The sequence below is a fragment of the Tyto alba genome, unplaced genomic scaffold (genome assembly GCF_018691265.1).
Source record: "Tyto alba isolate M040663 unplaced genomic scaffold, T.alba_DEE_v4.0 Super-Scaffold_18, whole genome shotgun sequence".
Classification (NCBI taxonomy): domain Eukaryota; kingdom Metazoa; phylum Chordata; class Aves; order Strigiformes; family Tytonidae; genus Tyto; species Tyto alba.
In genome coordinates, this window is record NW_024881280.1 from 21,350,300 (window position 1) to 21,363,493 (window position 13,194).

The following is a 13,194-nucleotide window of genomic DNA, read 5'->3' on the forward strand; positions in this document are numbered from 1 at the left end:
GGTAACAGTTTTAAACAGAGAGGATCAATTTAGATTAGACATAAGGAAGAAATCCTTCCCTGTGAGTGTGGTGAGACACTGGCACAGGTTGCCCAGGGAAGCTGTGGCTGCCCCCTCCCTGGCAGTGTCCAAGGCCAGGCTGGACGGGGCTTTGAGCAACCTGGTCTGGTGGAAGGTGTCCCTGCCTGTGGCAGGGGGGGTTGGAACTGGATTATCTTTAAGGTCCCTTCCAACCCCAACCATTCTATGATTCTATGAACAGTGATTCTCATTTTACCGCATAATTACTGTGTGACACTTGCATACATACAACTGGCCCTGTGGTAAGGCGTTCTGCATTTCCAGAGTTCTGTTTATGGGGGGAGGAGAATTTCAGAGGCTAGGGTGTTTTGTTTTTTTTTTTTTAAATATAAAATTTTGAAGAACAATTATTTCAATCACCTCAGAAAATACTCAGAGGAGCATTGGTAGACCTGTATTATTACCATTAACACCCAATTAACACTAAAAGCATACCTTCATAATAAAGTTATAGCTTGGAAGGGAAAGATGAAAGTAAAAAATTCCTTGACCCTGCAACTTTTCTAGCAAATGCATTTCACCCTGATTTCTTCCTAAGATCACACCTGATAGCATAATCAAAAGCAGGGTTTTGGAATTCAAACCAAACAGTTAACAACAATCGATTTCTTGCAATAAAATCTATCACTTCAGATGGAAGAAATTAAAATGATAACATTTTATTTAATGGGAATTTTGTCTTGTCATTACCTGAAAATGATACTTTTTTTAAACACCCAACTATTTCTGTTAATGCCAAAAAACAGCTTTCCTTCTAAGGGAGGGAAAACACACTTGTGCATCTGATAGGTTTGTCACCTAGAGCAAGACAGCATCTGCTCATCATTGAAGGATACCTATAGTGATTCAATAAGCTGCTCATCCAGAAATTTGGAAGCTTGCATTGGTCAAGAACTTTGAACTCATTATGCATAGCCTGAGCAAGAATTATGGCAAGAAGGAGGAGCAGGGAGAAAAAGCAGATACATCATGGAGATAGTCATGTAGACCTTAGAAGAGCTGGATGTGGAAATCATCTAGTCTGGCCACCTGCATACATCATTCCATCTCACAGCTACCTCTATACCAAACACAATCCACATGACTAACACATGCATAGAGAGACTATTGCTTTCCTTGATTACTTTAACATTAAAACTTCCAGCTATACACTGCTGTTACAGCTTTCTTCATTAATTAAGGATCTGGTATTTTTTTCCCTACTGAAAATTTCTCTAGAACATTCAGTTCACCTTTATACTTGTGATCAACTAAAGATACAGCTCTTCAATTCTCTCCTCTTAAAGCATTTTCTCTAACACTAGGTGACTGTCTCTTGTCTATGTTCTCCCAAAGTATCATGAACACTGCATACAGAAGTAAAAATCATTTCCTCTTCAAGGAGCATATGTATGTCCTTTTGTCCTGGGTTGAGTGAATGGTGGAGTTTTTTTGGTGGCAGGGGAGGGGGCTATCGGGGCGGCCCCCTGTGAGGGGTGCACTTGGTGGGTAATGCAGGAAAATGGGGAAGTCAGATGTGTGCCTCACAGGGGGCCGCCCTGATAGCCCCCTCCCCTGCCACCAAAAAAACTCCACCATTCACTCAACCCAGGACACCTTTTCACACAGCCTTGAACTGGGAATTTGCAGGATGTTGCCTGCCTACTTTAGCTACTTATTCTTTTTTGCTTTTTTAGGAAGAGACACACAGCCTTGGTTTTACACAGAAACAGGCTTACCTCCCTAACTTACAGTGCATTCATTTATTTTTAAACAAAAGAACTTTGTATTTTCCTACTACAGATTCATGTAACTAACACAAACTAATATATTCCTTGTGTTCTTGGTACTTATGCACAGACTGGGAGGGGTGAAGGACTCAGAAATATATCTGGCACAGATAAAATAAACAAGTTGCTCAGAATGAGAGAGGGGAAAATGGGATACTACTGTATTCCAACAATGTAAAAACTAAAGCTTCAACTGTACAAAGCATAGTTCCAATACACTAAAACACAAATTTCCAGCATCATTTATGGAAGCTGTTTGTCAAGAAAATGCAGTTCTCATGTCTCACAAGAAACACAGATCTTTGATTGCTGATTTTTCCTTAACAGTTTTCTGTAACTTAAAAATTGGTACAAATCTGATCTCTGCATTAACTCTGTGTGTTCAGCAGTGCTTTGTTTTGTTTGGTTTTTAAGGAGAAAGTTAAATTAAAGCGCAGAGACACTATACAGCTTCTCTGTCCTTTCCTTCCTCCCATAAAACTGTTAGAAAAGTAACTTTAGTTTTTTCTAGGTTCAGTGTTCAGAAGGTAAATCACCTTTACTGGTTTAAATTTTAGAAGTTGCATTCATTTTACAGATTTCTGTTCTATTTTGATTCATGAAACAGAGAACTGAACAAAAAATGGAAGACTAGTTATCTAAGCTATTTGTATGACCCTCATTACAAGAGCATTCAAGTACCAGATCAAATGGAATTCTTATTTCCATTAAAACCACTGAAATTTGTAAGTTCTGCTCCTCCCCACCTTACAGACTAGCACTGTAGCAAAGGAATAAAAAACAAACAAAAACAAAAATACACACACAAAACCAACAAGCAAAACAAAAACCCCTTCACCTCTCCTACCAACTTATGTGCTAACACATGACTCTACTTTTAGAAAAATGCTTTCTATATTTTCAACTGACCAATTCTTTTCTTAGGAACTTATTTTCATGTGTTTTCAAATGGCCAACTCTTTTGAAGGTTAATTGTTCAAAACTTTCTGAAAGATTACATTCTTTTCAAGTATCCTGGTAAGCCATTCAAAACTTAAGTGCTCACAGTGATCATTTTAGGAAGGAAAGACTCTAAGCCAAGATTTGCTTGCAGAAAATTTGTTCTACCGCAGAACTCTGCCTGAAATTAAATCCAATTGCTCCAATACTTCTATTGTGGTTCAATTATCAGCACATCCTTTTTAACCAGGAATAATTTGCATCCACAAAACTATTTCATTAAAAATGTAATCCTTTAATATTACACATTAGAAGAAGGATACTATTTGAATAGCATACCATACTTAAAACTACAATGAAGAGTACCACCTCAGAGATTAAAAAATGACTTTGTCAGAAGCAAAACATGAACCAGAAAAAGCAACACAGCTTTTTACTGTATATTTAAACTTGTAAGGGATTACCTGAGCCAAATTCTGCAAAGCTTACAAGTTTATACATACAAAACCCCAACCCTCGGTAGGAAGAGTATCTCACTGGACTTTAACTTATACACAATTCACCTTCCCTATTTATTTTGTTTTCTACATATATCCTATATATTCTTATAAACTAATCCACAACATCCGCTACATATTTATAAGTTGAGTTAGCATGGGAAATGCATCTAAACTATTTAGATTGCCTGATGTATGAAATCAAAACATTATAAAGCAGATAGACTTGTACTTTCTGCACAGGGCAGAACTTTAAAGGTGAACAATTAAAATACTGAACTTAAAAACTAAAACAAAACACCCTCCACAGATCTTAGATATATATTAACTTTTCTGAAGAGAACATTGACATTCACCAGTTCACACAAAGTACAACTGAAATTTGCCATAGCATTTACAGAATAGTCTACATCATTACAGATCAAATGTAAAATTAACCACAACTTGATTTCAAGCATTTTCGAATTTAATAGTATATTTATACATAAAACTGTTACAGCTCATAGTATAACGAAAATATTATCCCGTCTCATTGTGAGACTTACTGGCTTTTAAATCACTTTCCCTCATCCTTACCCAAGAATAAAATACCAGTGACAACTGCAGCAAACAATGACCTGGAAGACGGCCAGACTTCTATTTCTGTAAAGCAGAGGCCCACTATAGACTGAAGGGTTCGGTATCCCTTCTCCTAAGAAACTGGTGCCATCAGAAAACAAGAGGTTTCTCAGCCTCCACAATTTCTGTTAGCATACAGTGAAAATGGTCAATAGGAACCTACTCATTCTTAATTCTTCAAGCTGAAAAATGTAATGTCTGCTTTACAGCAAAACAGTGGATTCAGACACATAGGACAGACTCTCGAATAATAAAGCGTATCATTTAGAAAGGTTAAAAGGAAAACCTCCAGAACTAACTGGCAGCTCTGGCATAGTTAACAGACAGTCAAAGTGAGAGAGACCTGGTAACAAGCCACATTTAAAATAGTGAGCTACAAATGCAAAGCTATTAAACTAGGGCTTCACACTGGGCCTTACTGTTTCAGATCACTAACAGCTATTTAACAAACCGTATTTTAGATACAATACAAGGGGAAAAAAAGAAAAAGAAATCATGAATGAGTAAGCAGGTTAACAGCACCAAAGAATGTCATTTGCATCCAAACTGTTACAAACGTCAACACCAGTGCTCTATAGGCATGAGCAGAAGCAGCTGACAGCTCTCCCAGCTAATTCTTTCAGATGGCCTGCAGACTCCAAAAGAGTTATGCTAGTAAACTTTTAAGAAATGCTTCCATAACAACTCACGCATGTTCCAGATCTTAAGCTTTTATTTAAGCAACTTCAAACACTTCCGTAGGAATGTACTTCTTTTCATTCCAAGCCGCCACAAGCTAAACCCACAGAGCCCTTCCCTTCGCATCCAAGCGGCAGAGCCGCCCCTTTGGCCAGCCCGGCCGGGGCTTTGATCCGAGGCCAGCCCCTCGCCCTGCAAGCCCGCAGCACCGGCCGCTGCTGCTCTCTGCAAGTCCAGCGTAACATGAGCCCAAATCCTAAAGCAGAGCAATTCTTTCCCCTTTTCTCCTGGCCAAAACAGAACAGAATGGTTCAGGGTTAAATCCAGACTGACAGAACATCAAGTCTAATTTCTTAAACTGCAGTCAACCTACAGCCAAATCCATGAATTACAACAGTGGGCGTGTTCTCTGCAGTTAGAATTACAAGGAAAAAAAAAAAAAATCCACAACTCTTGCCAGAAATAATACAGCTTTGCACATCCACAGAAACTTCTGGAACAGTTAGCTCCAAAGAGAATTCCAGGCAGCTAGTTCTGCTGGAGCTTCTCACTCGCATCTCACTTTAACAACCATAAAACATTTTTCATTTATTATAGTATATAAGTGATATTATAATAAGTGATGTTGATGATGTGCAACACCAATGCATGCCATCCAGCTGAAGCATTAGGGCTGACTGCCAGTCAAATAGATTCCTTAAATTAAAATCCCTTTAGACAAATGCAATGTCTGTTTAAGTATATTGTTTAATACTAAACAATATATCAGAATGGATGTCCAATGCACCCCGTTTCATTTTGTTTAGTGCAGCTTGATTTTTCCCTTTCAGAAATCACTTGCATGAGATCAAGCACTAACAAACCACCAAGAATAACAAAATAATAAAAAACCCACCCCACAATTCAAATGCTCTGTTCTCTTAGCATTACATTCTACAAGCACTCTCTCCATGGTTCCAGAGATACAAGCAGTGTATTTTTAATATATTAGATACAAATAAAATAATTTATGAGAAACAATATATTTCTTTTTATTTTCCTCTGGATTAATAGATTACAGGCCTGTAACTCCTACTCTATAAAAAAAATGAAGAAGAAAAAAAGAAGAAAAAGTTATCTTTAAGAGTTCAGCCCTAAAAGTAAATCTTAAACCACGTATATTCGTTTGACTTGCTTGCACATACCAAGATTATGCAGAAATCATGAAATATTTAGGGGGTTTGGCTTTTTTTTTTTTTAATATATATATTTACAAATTATGACAAACTACAAATTCAACAGGTAGCAGCAACATATTTGATATCAAAACTAGAACAAAACAAGAAGTCAATATTGTTAAGGTATGATGTTGTGAAAGGGCCTTAATTATTTACAGAGTTCTCAAAGCCCTGTTTTAACAAAAGGACAAATCAAGCATGATTTGATGCTTGAAGGATTACTAGAACAAACTTTTATGAACTACCATTTTAAACCCACAGAATTTTAGTTTGATGTTGAAATCTGATTAAAGAGTGCAACACTGATTATAAGAACACATTATTTCCACATTATTTCCTCTTAATGATCCTAAAAATTGCAATTAGCTACTAATTCACTGGAGACTGCTAAAATTATATATTTTTCTGGAAAATCACAGGCTTCGTTCTGCAGGCAATACCTAACTCCATAAGGTACACTATGTGCCTCCACTTCCATCTGCTAGAGAAGTCTCAGTGATCACACCTGCACTAACTGCAGCTGGCAGCCTTCCTTACAGCAGGTCCTCGCTTCTGACAAGCCTCAGCCACTGCCATACAAACCACAACTACCTCATGGTAAACAAAACTGTTACAGCGTTTCCATCTTACAGAAACAAGACAGTAGAATAGTTTGATAAGTCACATACTGATGGGTGAACACATCCCTATGGGAAGAAACTAATACACCTCAGGAATCAAATCTCATAAAGCAGACAGTTCCAGTTGTTTCAAGAAAAATACTATACAAGAAAAACAATGAAAAACAGACTACCTTCACTCACAGATTGCTATGTCCCAGGATCTGAGACCTCAACCTCTTTCCAATTCTTAGCTTTTACTATAAATATTTATTACCACTAAGAGGTGTCCCAGAGGCTTTAACCTCTATTAAAAAAACCTTATGCCTGTGACATGCATTAATTGGTCACATATTATATTTACTTTAAGAACTAACATAATCAATTCTGAATTAGTCACCTGAATTCCAGTGAACTTCCCTTGGTTCCTGATTTACAAAAAAAGCCTGAATAGAGCCATACTAAGAACAGAGAATCAGCCAGAGACAGGACACTGGTGTGAAGTAGCAAAAAGCAGTTATCTACAAAAGCTTCAGTAAAAAAAAAAATACAAATGCATTTCCCTGGTATGCTTATAATTGATAGTTAGTCTAGCACTCAGAAGCTTCCCAAGCCAAAAATCTTTCACTGTAACTTCAAATTTGGTAGGCTTTAACACTTTATTTCCTAGTCTTTTTCACATGTTTACGTATTTTTCACTCTTTGCCCCTACAGAAAGGGCATCAAAAGCTTTCAGTGTCTTTTCACATCAAAGTCTTAATCTCATCTGAGTAATTCCCATCTCTAAAACTTCTATACATTGACTGTAGCAATAAGACTACTAAAGCTGCAGTGATAGTTGGTGTAATGGTACACCACTGTTTTACAAAGACACAAAATTTTCTATATTCCTTATGCAGTCAGACTAATTTGCATTTTTTACTAAATTTAAACTGAGTTATCATCAGTGACAAGATACTTTTTCCTAAAATGATACAACTCACTACATTCTAAGTTATCTTATAAAAGGCATTTAAATAATTCCAACTAAAGTACACTACTTTTAGTTTGTTAAAAATAAATGTCAATTGCCTTTGAGCTATCCACTCAGCTTCATACTAGGTTCTGTGAAATTGTTTAGTCTCTTCTGGTCTTTACTAACAACCACGTTATACCATCTTAAGTACTTTTAGATGCCTGACTTGCACCCTTGCCTTGTAGGATACAACTGTCACTTTTACCATAAGAAATTTTTGAGATTTCTCCTCTTTGGCTAATACACAACCAGCACTCTGTAAATTCACAAGCACTCTGACTTTTTTCATGACTATTCCATTATTTTAGCTTACTGGAGAGCTGTTGCTTTGGATGCTTTGATAAAATAGAGGGAAAATGAACTAGTACTCCCTTTCCTCCCCTCAAGTCTTAACCATGAATCCAAGGCCATGTTTCAGTTTATTGTTGCTGAACCAAAGACAAAAACGTACAGCAAAAAAAAATTTACTCTGGTCTAATACACCTTGCAGGCCTGACGAAAGGATTTTAAGTTTAAGAACAAGGTAAAAATTCTTTCCTTCTCCTGGATGTGAAACAGCAAAGAATTCTCTTCTGGTCTCCAATGCGCAGGGTCTAAGAGCAATAAACAAGAAAATCATTTTTCATTCATAAAGAAGATGAACAAAGCTGAACTGAGATTTTCTCCTTTCTCCCCTTGGATGGTCTGATGGCAATAGTTAGCTTGGCTCCCCTCAGCACATGGAAACATGCCAATTATTATGCTGGGGGAGTTGCCTCTGAGGAAAAAAAGATAAACAGGAAAATGCAGCATGATGCTGCTCAAGCTGCAGGATGGTACTTGCATACAAAGCCACCTCAGGCAGCAGCCTATCTTATGTGGGCACATTATTTTTTTAATCTGGTCCTGAACACTAGTCAAGGAAAAAGCTGGAGAAGAAAGGGCATAGAACTTAGGCTTTGAAAGGCAGTTTAAGGGAGCAGAGAAATTTAAGGAATAAGGCAAGGAGGTGATGACAGCAGAAGACAGACTTCAAATAATCCGTTATATACTTCTCTTACACTACAGTAGGAACACGTAGAAACACATCTACTCCCCCTGTCCCCAAAGAAGACCTTGTTTTTGTACCTTATGCATCTAAGAGTATCTGCATAATGACAGAATCATAGATGCATCCAAGACAGACAAGCTGAAGAGTACTGTTACACCTTTCCCTACTTACAGTCACACACCGTATTCTCCCAAACCTGGAGAAAGGATGTGTGGGAGCTCTGCTTCAACCGCTGAGACATATGCATGTGCAGGGGGAAATGGGGAATGGCCATCACATGAAAACACGCCCCAGCAGATTTAGTTTGTCCTACAGCCAGTAAGCAGAACCCTTAGATTAGATAAGAACGTCTGCTTGACACAGAGCTGGTGGCTTTCATCTTGCAGAATGCACCCAAGTATTAACAAAGCTGAAGGAAAATCATGTAAATAAAGCAACATAAGCAACAGAAATACCAAATCTATAACAGATCAGAAATAAAAAACAATCACACAGATTGTTTTGCAGACTAAAGCAAAACTAGAAATAGTCAACATACTTTAGCCAGGAAACCTAAATTCAAAGAATTATTTAGTTTCTTTGCAGTGCTCTTTCCTCTTATGTTTCAACTGATGAAGTAGCTAAAAATAAATGTAAAATCAACACAAAGCAAGCCACAACTGGCTCAGTACAGCTAGTTAAAAAAAGTGGTAACATTCTGAGTGAGGCAAGAGGATACATCTGACTACTGAAGCGTCTTGGATAACTAGCTACCCAACAATTCTCAATTTTAAAAGTCTAAATAATTATTATGTTGCAGAAAATAAGTCATGCAGCAGCAGATGCTGCCATAGGGGAACACCCACCTGGTCCTTTAAACACCAATACAAAACCAAATAGGGAGAAATAATCCTTTTCCTTTGAAAATCAAGAATCCAGCTTTGGAGGCCAAGGACAAGGTACTTAAATACCCCTGGACTGTAGATGGAACCCAAAATAATCCATTCAGTACTCCATGCTAAATACAGAATGCAGTTGCCTTTGATCCAGCCCCACTCACATGTTGATAAACTGACAGAAGCAATACACACCTTTACAGAAACTGAAGGGCCCAAAATACACTCCTGAGTAAACTTTTTTCAAGGACAGCTTGATGACAATGACTTCGATTTCTACAAACACATGCAGCTAGCAGATATTTTTGAATGGTTAACCCTGGGGTTTTTTCCACTGTTTTTTTCATTAGGCAGTTATTACATATAACCACAATTTCTAATTCACTGGTCAGGTTAAACAGCTGTTCACAGGGAACCAGGGCAGTACTTAAATGCTTATGTTCCCTCCTCGACCAACTGGCGAACCAAAAGTGTTTTCAGACCAACTGCGCGTATGCTCATCTACATCTACTCTAGCGACCACTTATTGTTGTAAGCTCTTACCTTGAAAACATACACAAACATAAGTCGGTACTGTAAGCTTTTAGGGGAAATGGATTAGGGAGCCACAAGCACCATTAGCGCTCGCCAGCCACTTCTATCGAAGCGTGCCGACTTCTGCAGCATTTCTATAGCTCTAGAGGATAATTCACGGGGGACGTGATAATTCACCAGCTTTTCGCCTCCCCCCACAGCTGCCAAATGCATTCCACCTCAAACGCGGTGGAAGCGTACGTGCCTCGGTACAGCGGCGGGGAGCGGCGCATCCCCCGCTGCGCCCACCGGCTCCCGCGGCCCCCGCTGAAGCCCTGCCATGCCGGGCGCGGGGCCCTCCCTCCGGCCGCCGGGCTGTGCCGGCCGGGTCCCTCGCCAGAGCAGGGCCCCGCGCCCGCCTCCCGCCCCGGCGTCCGGCCGGTCCCTGCCACGCCGGGACACGGGGCCGCCGTCTCCCCGCTCCCTCTCTCCCTCCCTGCCGCCTCACCGATGAGGACGCGCAGGTGCTTCAGGCGGGTAAGCGGGTCCTTGCGGGTGTCCAGCACCTTCTGCGTGGATTTCCGCACGTCCCCGTGCGGCTTCTTGGAGAACATCCCGCCGGGCCCGAGCCCGGGCCCGGCGCAGCGCTGCGCTCCAGAGGCGGACAGCGGCCTCCGGATCCGCCCGCTCCGAGGCCCCTACATAGCCAGCGGCGGCAGCGCCGCCTCCCGCTCCCGCCTCTGCCTCCCACGCCGATGCGGCAGGGGCGGAGGGGCGCAGCGCGCAGCCAACTCGCCGCGGGCCCGGAGGGGGCCGGGCCGGGCCGGGCCGGGCCTGGGCTCCCCCTTCCTCCTTCTCCTCCCGCTGCTTCACGACAGCCGTCAGGTGCGACCCAGGCGTCCCTATGGCAACCGCGCCGTGACGTCACGGCCGGCGCTCCCCAGCGCACCTCCGAGGCGCGGCGGGCGGGGCCCCTGCCCTCCGGGGGCCGCCCTCACGCGTGGGAGCGGCAGCGCGCCCGTGGGGAGCTGTGCCTGCCCGGGGTTGGAGAGCCCGCACCGGGGAGGGGCGCGCTGCAGGAGCCTCCGTGCAGCGAATGCGGCTACGGCAGCTGGTGCGGGCAGCTGTACTTCAGCTGTTTATGAGTAAAATGAAGTTATGCCATTACACAGCTACTTCTGACTACACAGAGACACTGCAGTGGGGTAGCTGAGGAATCCCGTGAGGAATAAGGAAATAAAATCCAGGCGGGGATCGTATTCACCAAGGCAGTGACTCCAAGCCTTTACTCAAGCCTCGGTTGTGCAACTGGCAGTGATGTGTCTCGTAGTTCCTCTTTCCACACCGGTCCTCAAAGTGCTGCAACTCCTCACCCCGGGCTCCTGCCCAGAGCCGCTCCTTCCCGGCTTCCCGGCCCGCGCTTCGGGCTGGCAGCGACGCTGGAGCGCCCGGCACGGCTGGGCCCCGCGCGACGGCCCAGGCCGCCCGCGTTTCTTCTGCGCTCCCCGGGACGGCCGTGCCCACGCTGCCTCTGCAGCAAAGCCAGAATCGGGCCCACGAGACGCCGTTGGTCCCACTCCCGTGCACAACCCCACCAGCGAGGGATGCAGCAACAGCCAGGGGGATGTACGAGGTGCCATATAAACTGCTGCTGAGGGCTGAGTCAGGCATATTGAAAAAGCCCAAAGTTTCTCCTAGAAACCTGACATTGGTTTACAATCATGATTTAGGCAACAGAGAATCCTTGGACTTTTCAATGGACATCTGCTGTTGTATCATTTGAGACTCATGATTTCCAGTGTCTCATCACTTGGACATTTTTAAGCTGTCCCGGGTGCTTGGTTTTGCATCAAGGAAATCCAGTTCCCTGAGCTAAGAGTCTGTTTACAACAGCTGGAGTTTTTAATATTGGCAATATTTAGCTTTTTGAGACTTGTTATAGAATTGTAAGAGTTGTCAACATTTACATACTTGTTATATAAATAACATAACCTGAGTATTTAAATGCATGACCAATAACTGTTAATGTTACAAGCATAAGGGCAGTGGGATTTAGTCAGCAGGGGGGAGTCAGTGCCACCTGCCTACCTATGTGGTCTGCCCCAAAGCATCTCATATTCCACCATCTCTGTAAATGAGATCTGAATATTAGCAGTGTTAGGTAACAGCTAGTATTACAGCAATTTATTTTACCACAGTGCAGTATGTTTTAGCTCTCTAAGATCTGACGATGATATGTTGATTTATGTGCTTTGTTTTCTAAATTTCATTCCAAGGACATTTTTGTATTTTGACAATCTTCAAAAAGTATTTCTTCTTTGGACAATTTGCTTGATTTTCTGATAATTTTTAGGTCTTTAACTCAAGACAGAGCTTAAAAATAATAAGCAGAGTAGGACAGCACCAAAATATTAAATGACAGGAGGGAGTGGTGTTAACCAGGATAATAATGGCTTCTACGGAGAACCTCCTCATGCAGAGCACACCAGGCAGGAAGGGCACGTTCTGTGCACAGCAAATGCTGTGATCTTGCAAAGCCTTGACTTCGAAGCATGTGACTTCGATGCCTTTGATTATGCATGGAGGACAAGGTTAGAAAATAGCAGGATTAGTTAGGGAGGAGTTAGGTTCTGCTGCATTCCAGGCAGCTATTACTGTACCAATTCTTTGCATTTCCACTTTAAAGCAAGAACTTCTCAAATATTTTTGTCCAGCCGTGAGGGGACCCCCATAAGTAAGTTTAACTGAACTTTTAAAGGAGCAGTGTAGATGATGAAGTGCTGCAGAACTTTTTTCCCCCTCTTTTAACTCTGAACAGGGACCCACAGGGCACTCAAAGTAGTGGGGGCAAAGGGGTCACATTCAAACCATAAATTAACTTCTCACAATTCATTTAGGATTTATGATTTCCAAGCAATTCAGCTGTTGCCAAGCACTTCAAAAAACATAACAAGTTGGGGGTTTTTTATTATCAAAGAGAGCACAAACCCTTCAGTTCTAGCCTGGTTCAACAGTTCAAATTTCAAATGGATAGATTATGTTTTGGATTCTTGCATCCACCCCCAGAAAGCCAAGTTTCTGGAACTCCTACTTTCCTAATATTTACAGCACATTAAGGTACGTGATTAAAAGTGAGTTAAAATTACTCAGAATTTCACTAAGTATTTCCCTTCTTTCAGGTAGCTAGCACGGCTGTTAAATCTGATCCCTCAGAGGTGCATGCTTAAATTCACTGAAGAGCTATTGCCTGCATGGTACTTCAAGAGAAAACAATAAACTTAAAAAGAATTTTTTTAAAAAACAATCCACTACTTCTCATCTCCTCATATTTAGCTCAACAGCTGATCCACTTGAGGCCTTTCT

General features: G+C 41.6%; 1 protein-coding gene across 16 annotated transcripts in view; it reads right to left on the reverse strand.

Annotated features, from left to right (window-relative positions):
- The window catches only part of RALGAPA1 (Ral GTPase activating protein catalytic subunit alpha 1), a 133,451-nt gene extending 122,732 nt beyond the window's left edge, over positions 1-10,719 (reverse strand). For all 16 annotated transcript variants that reach the window (XM_042791125.1, XM_042791124.1, XM_042791123.1 and 13 more), the window contains exon 1: positions 10,340-10,719. In XM_042791125.1, the coding sequence (XP_042647059.1) occupies positions 10,340-10,445 (106 nt within the window). In that variant the 5' untranslated portion in view covers positions 10,446-10,719. The remainder of the gene's footprint in view (positions 1-10,339) is intronic.
- Positions 10,720-13,194: the final 2,475 nt, after the last annotated feature.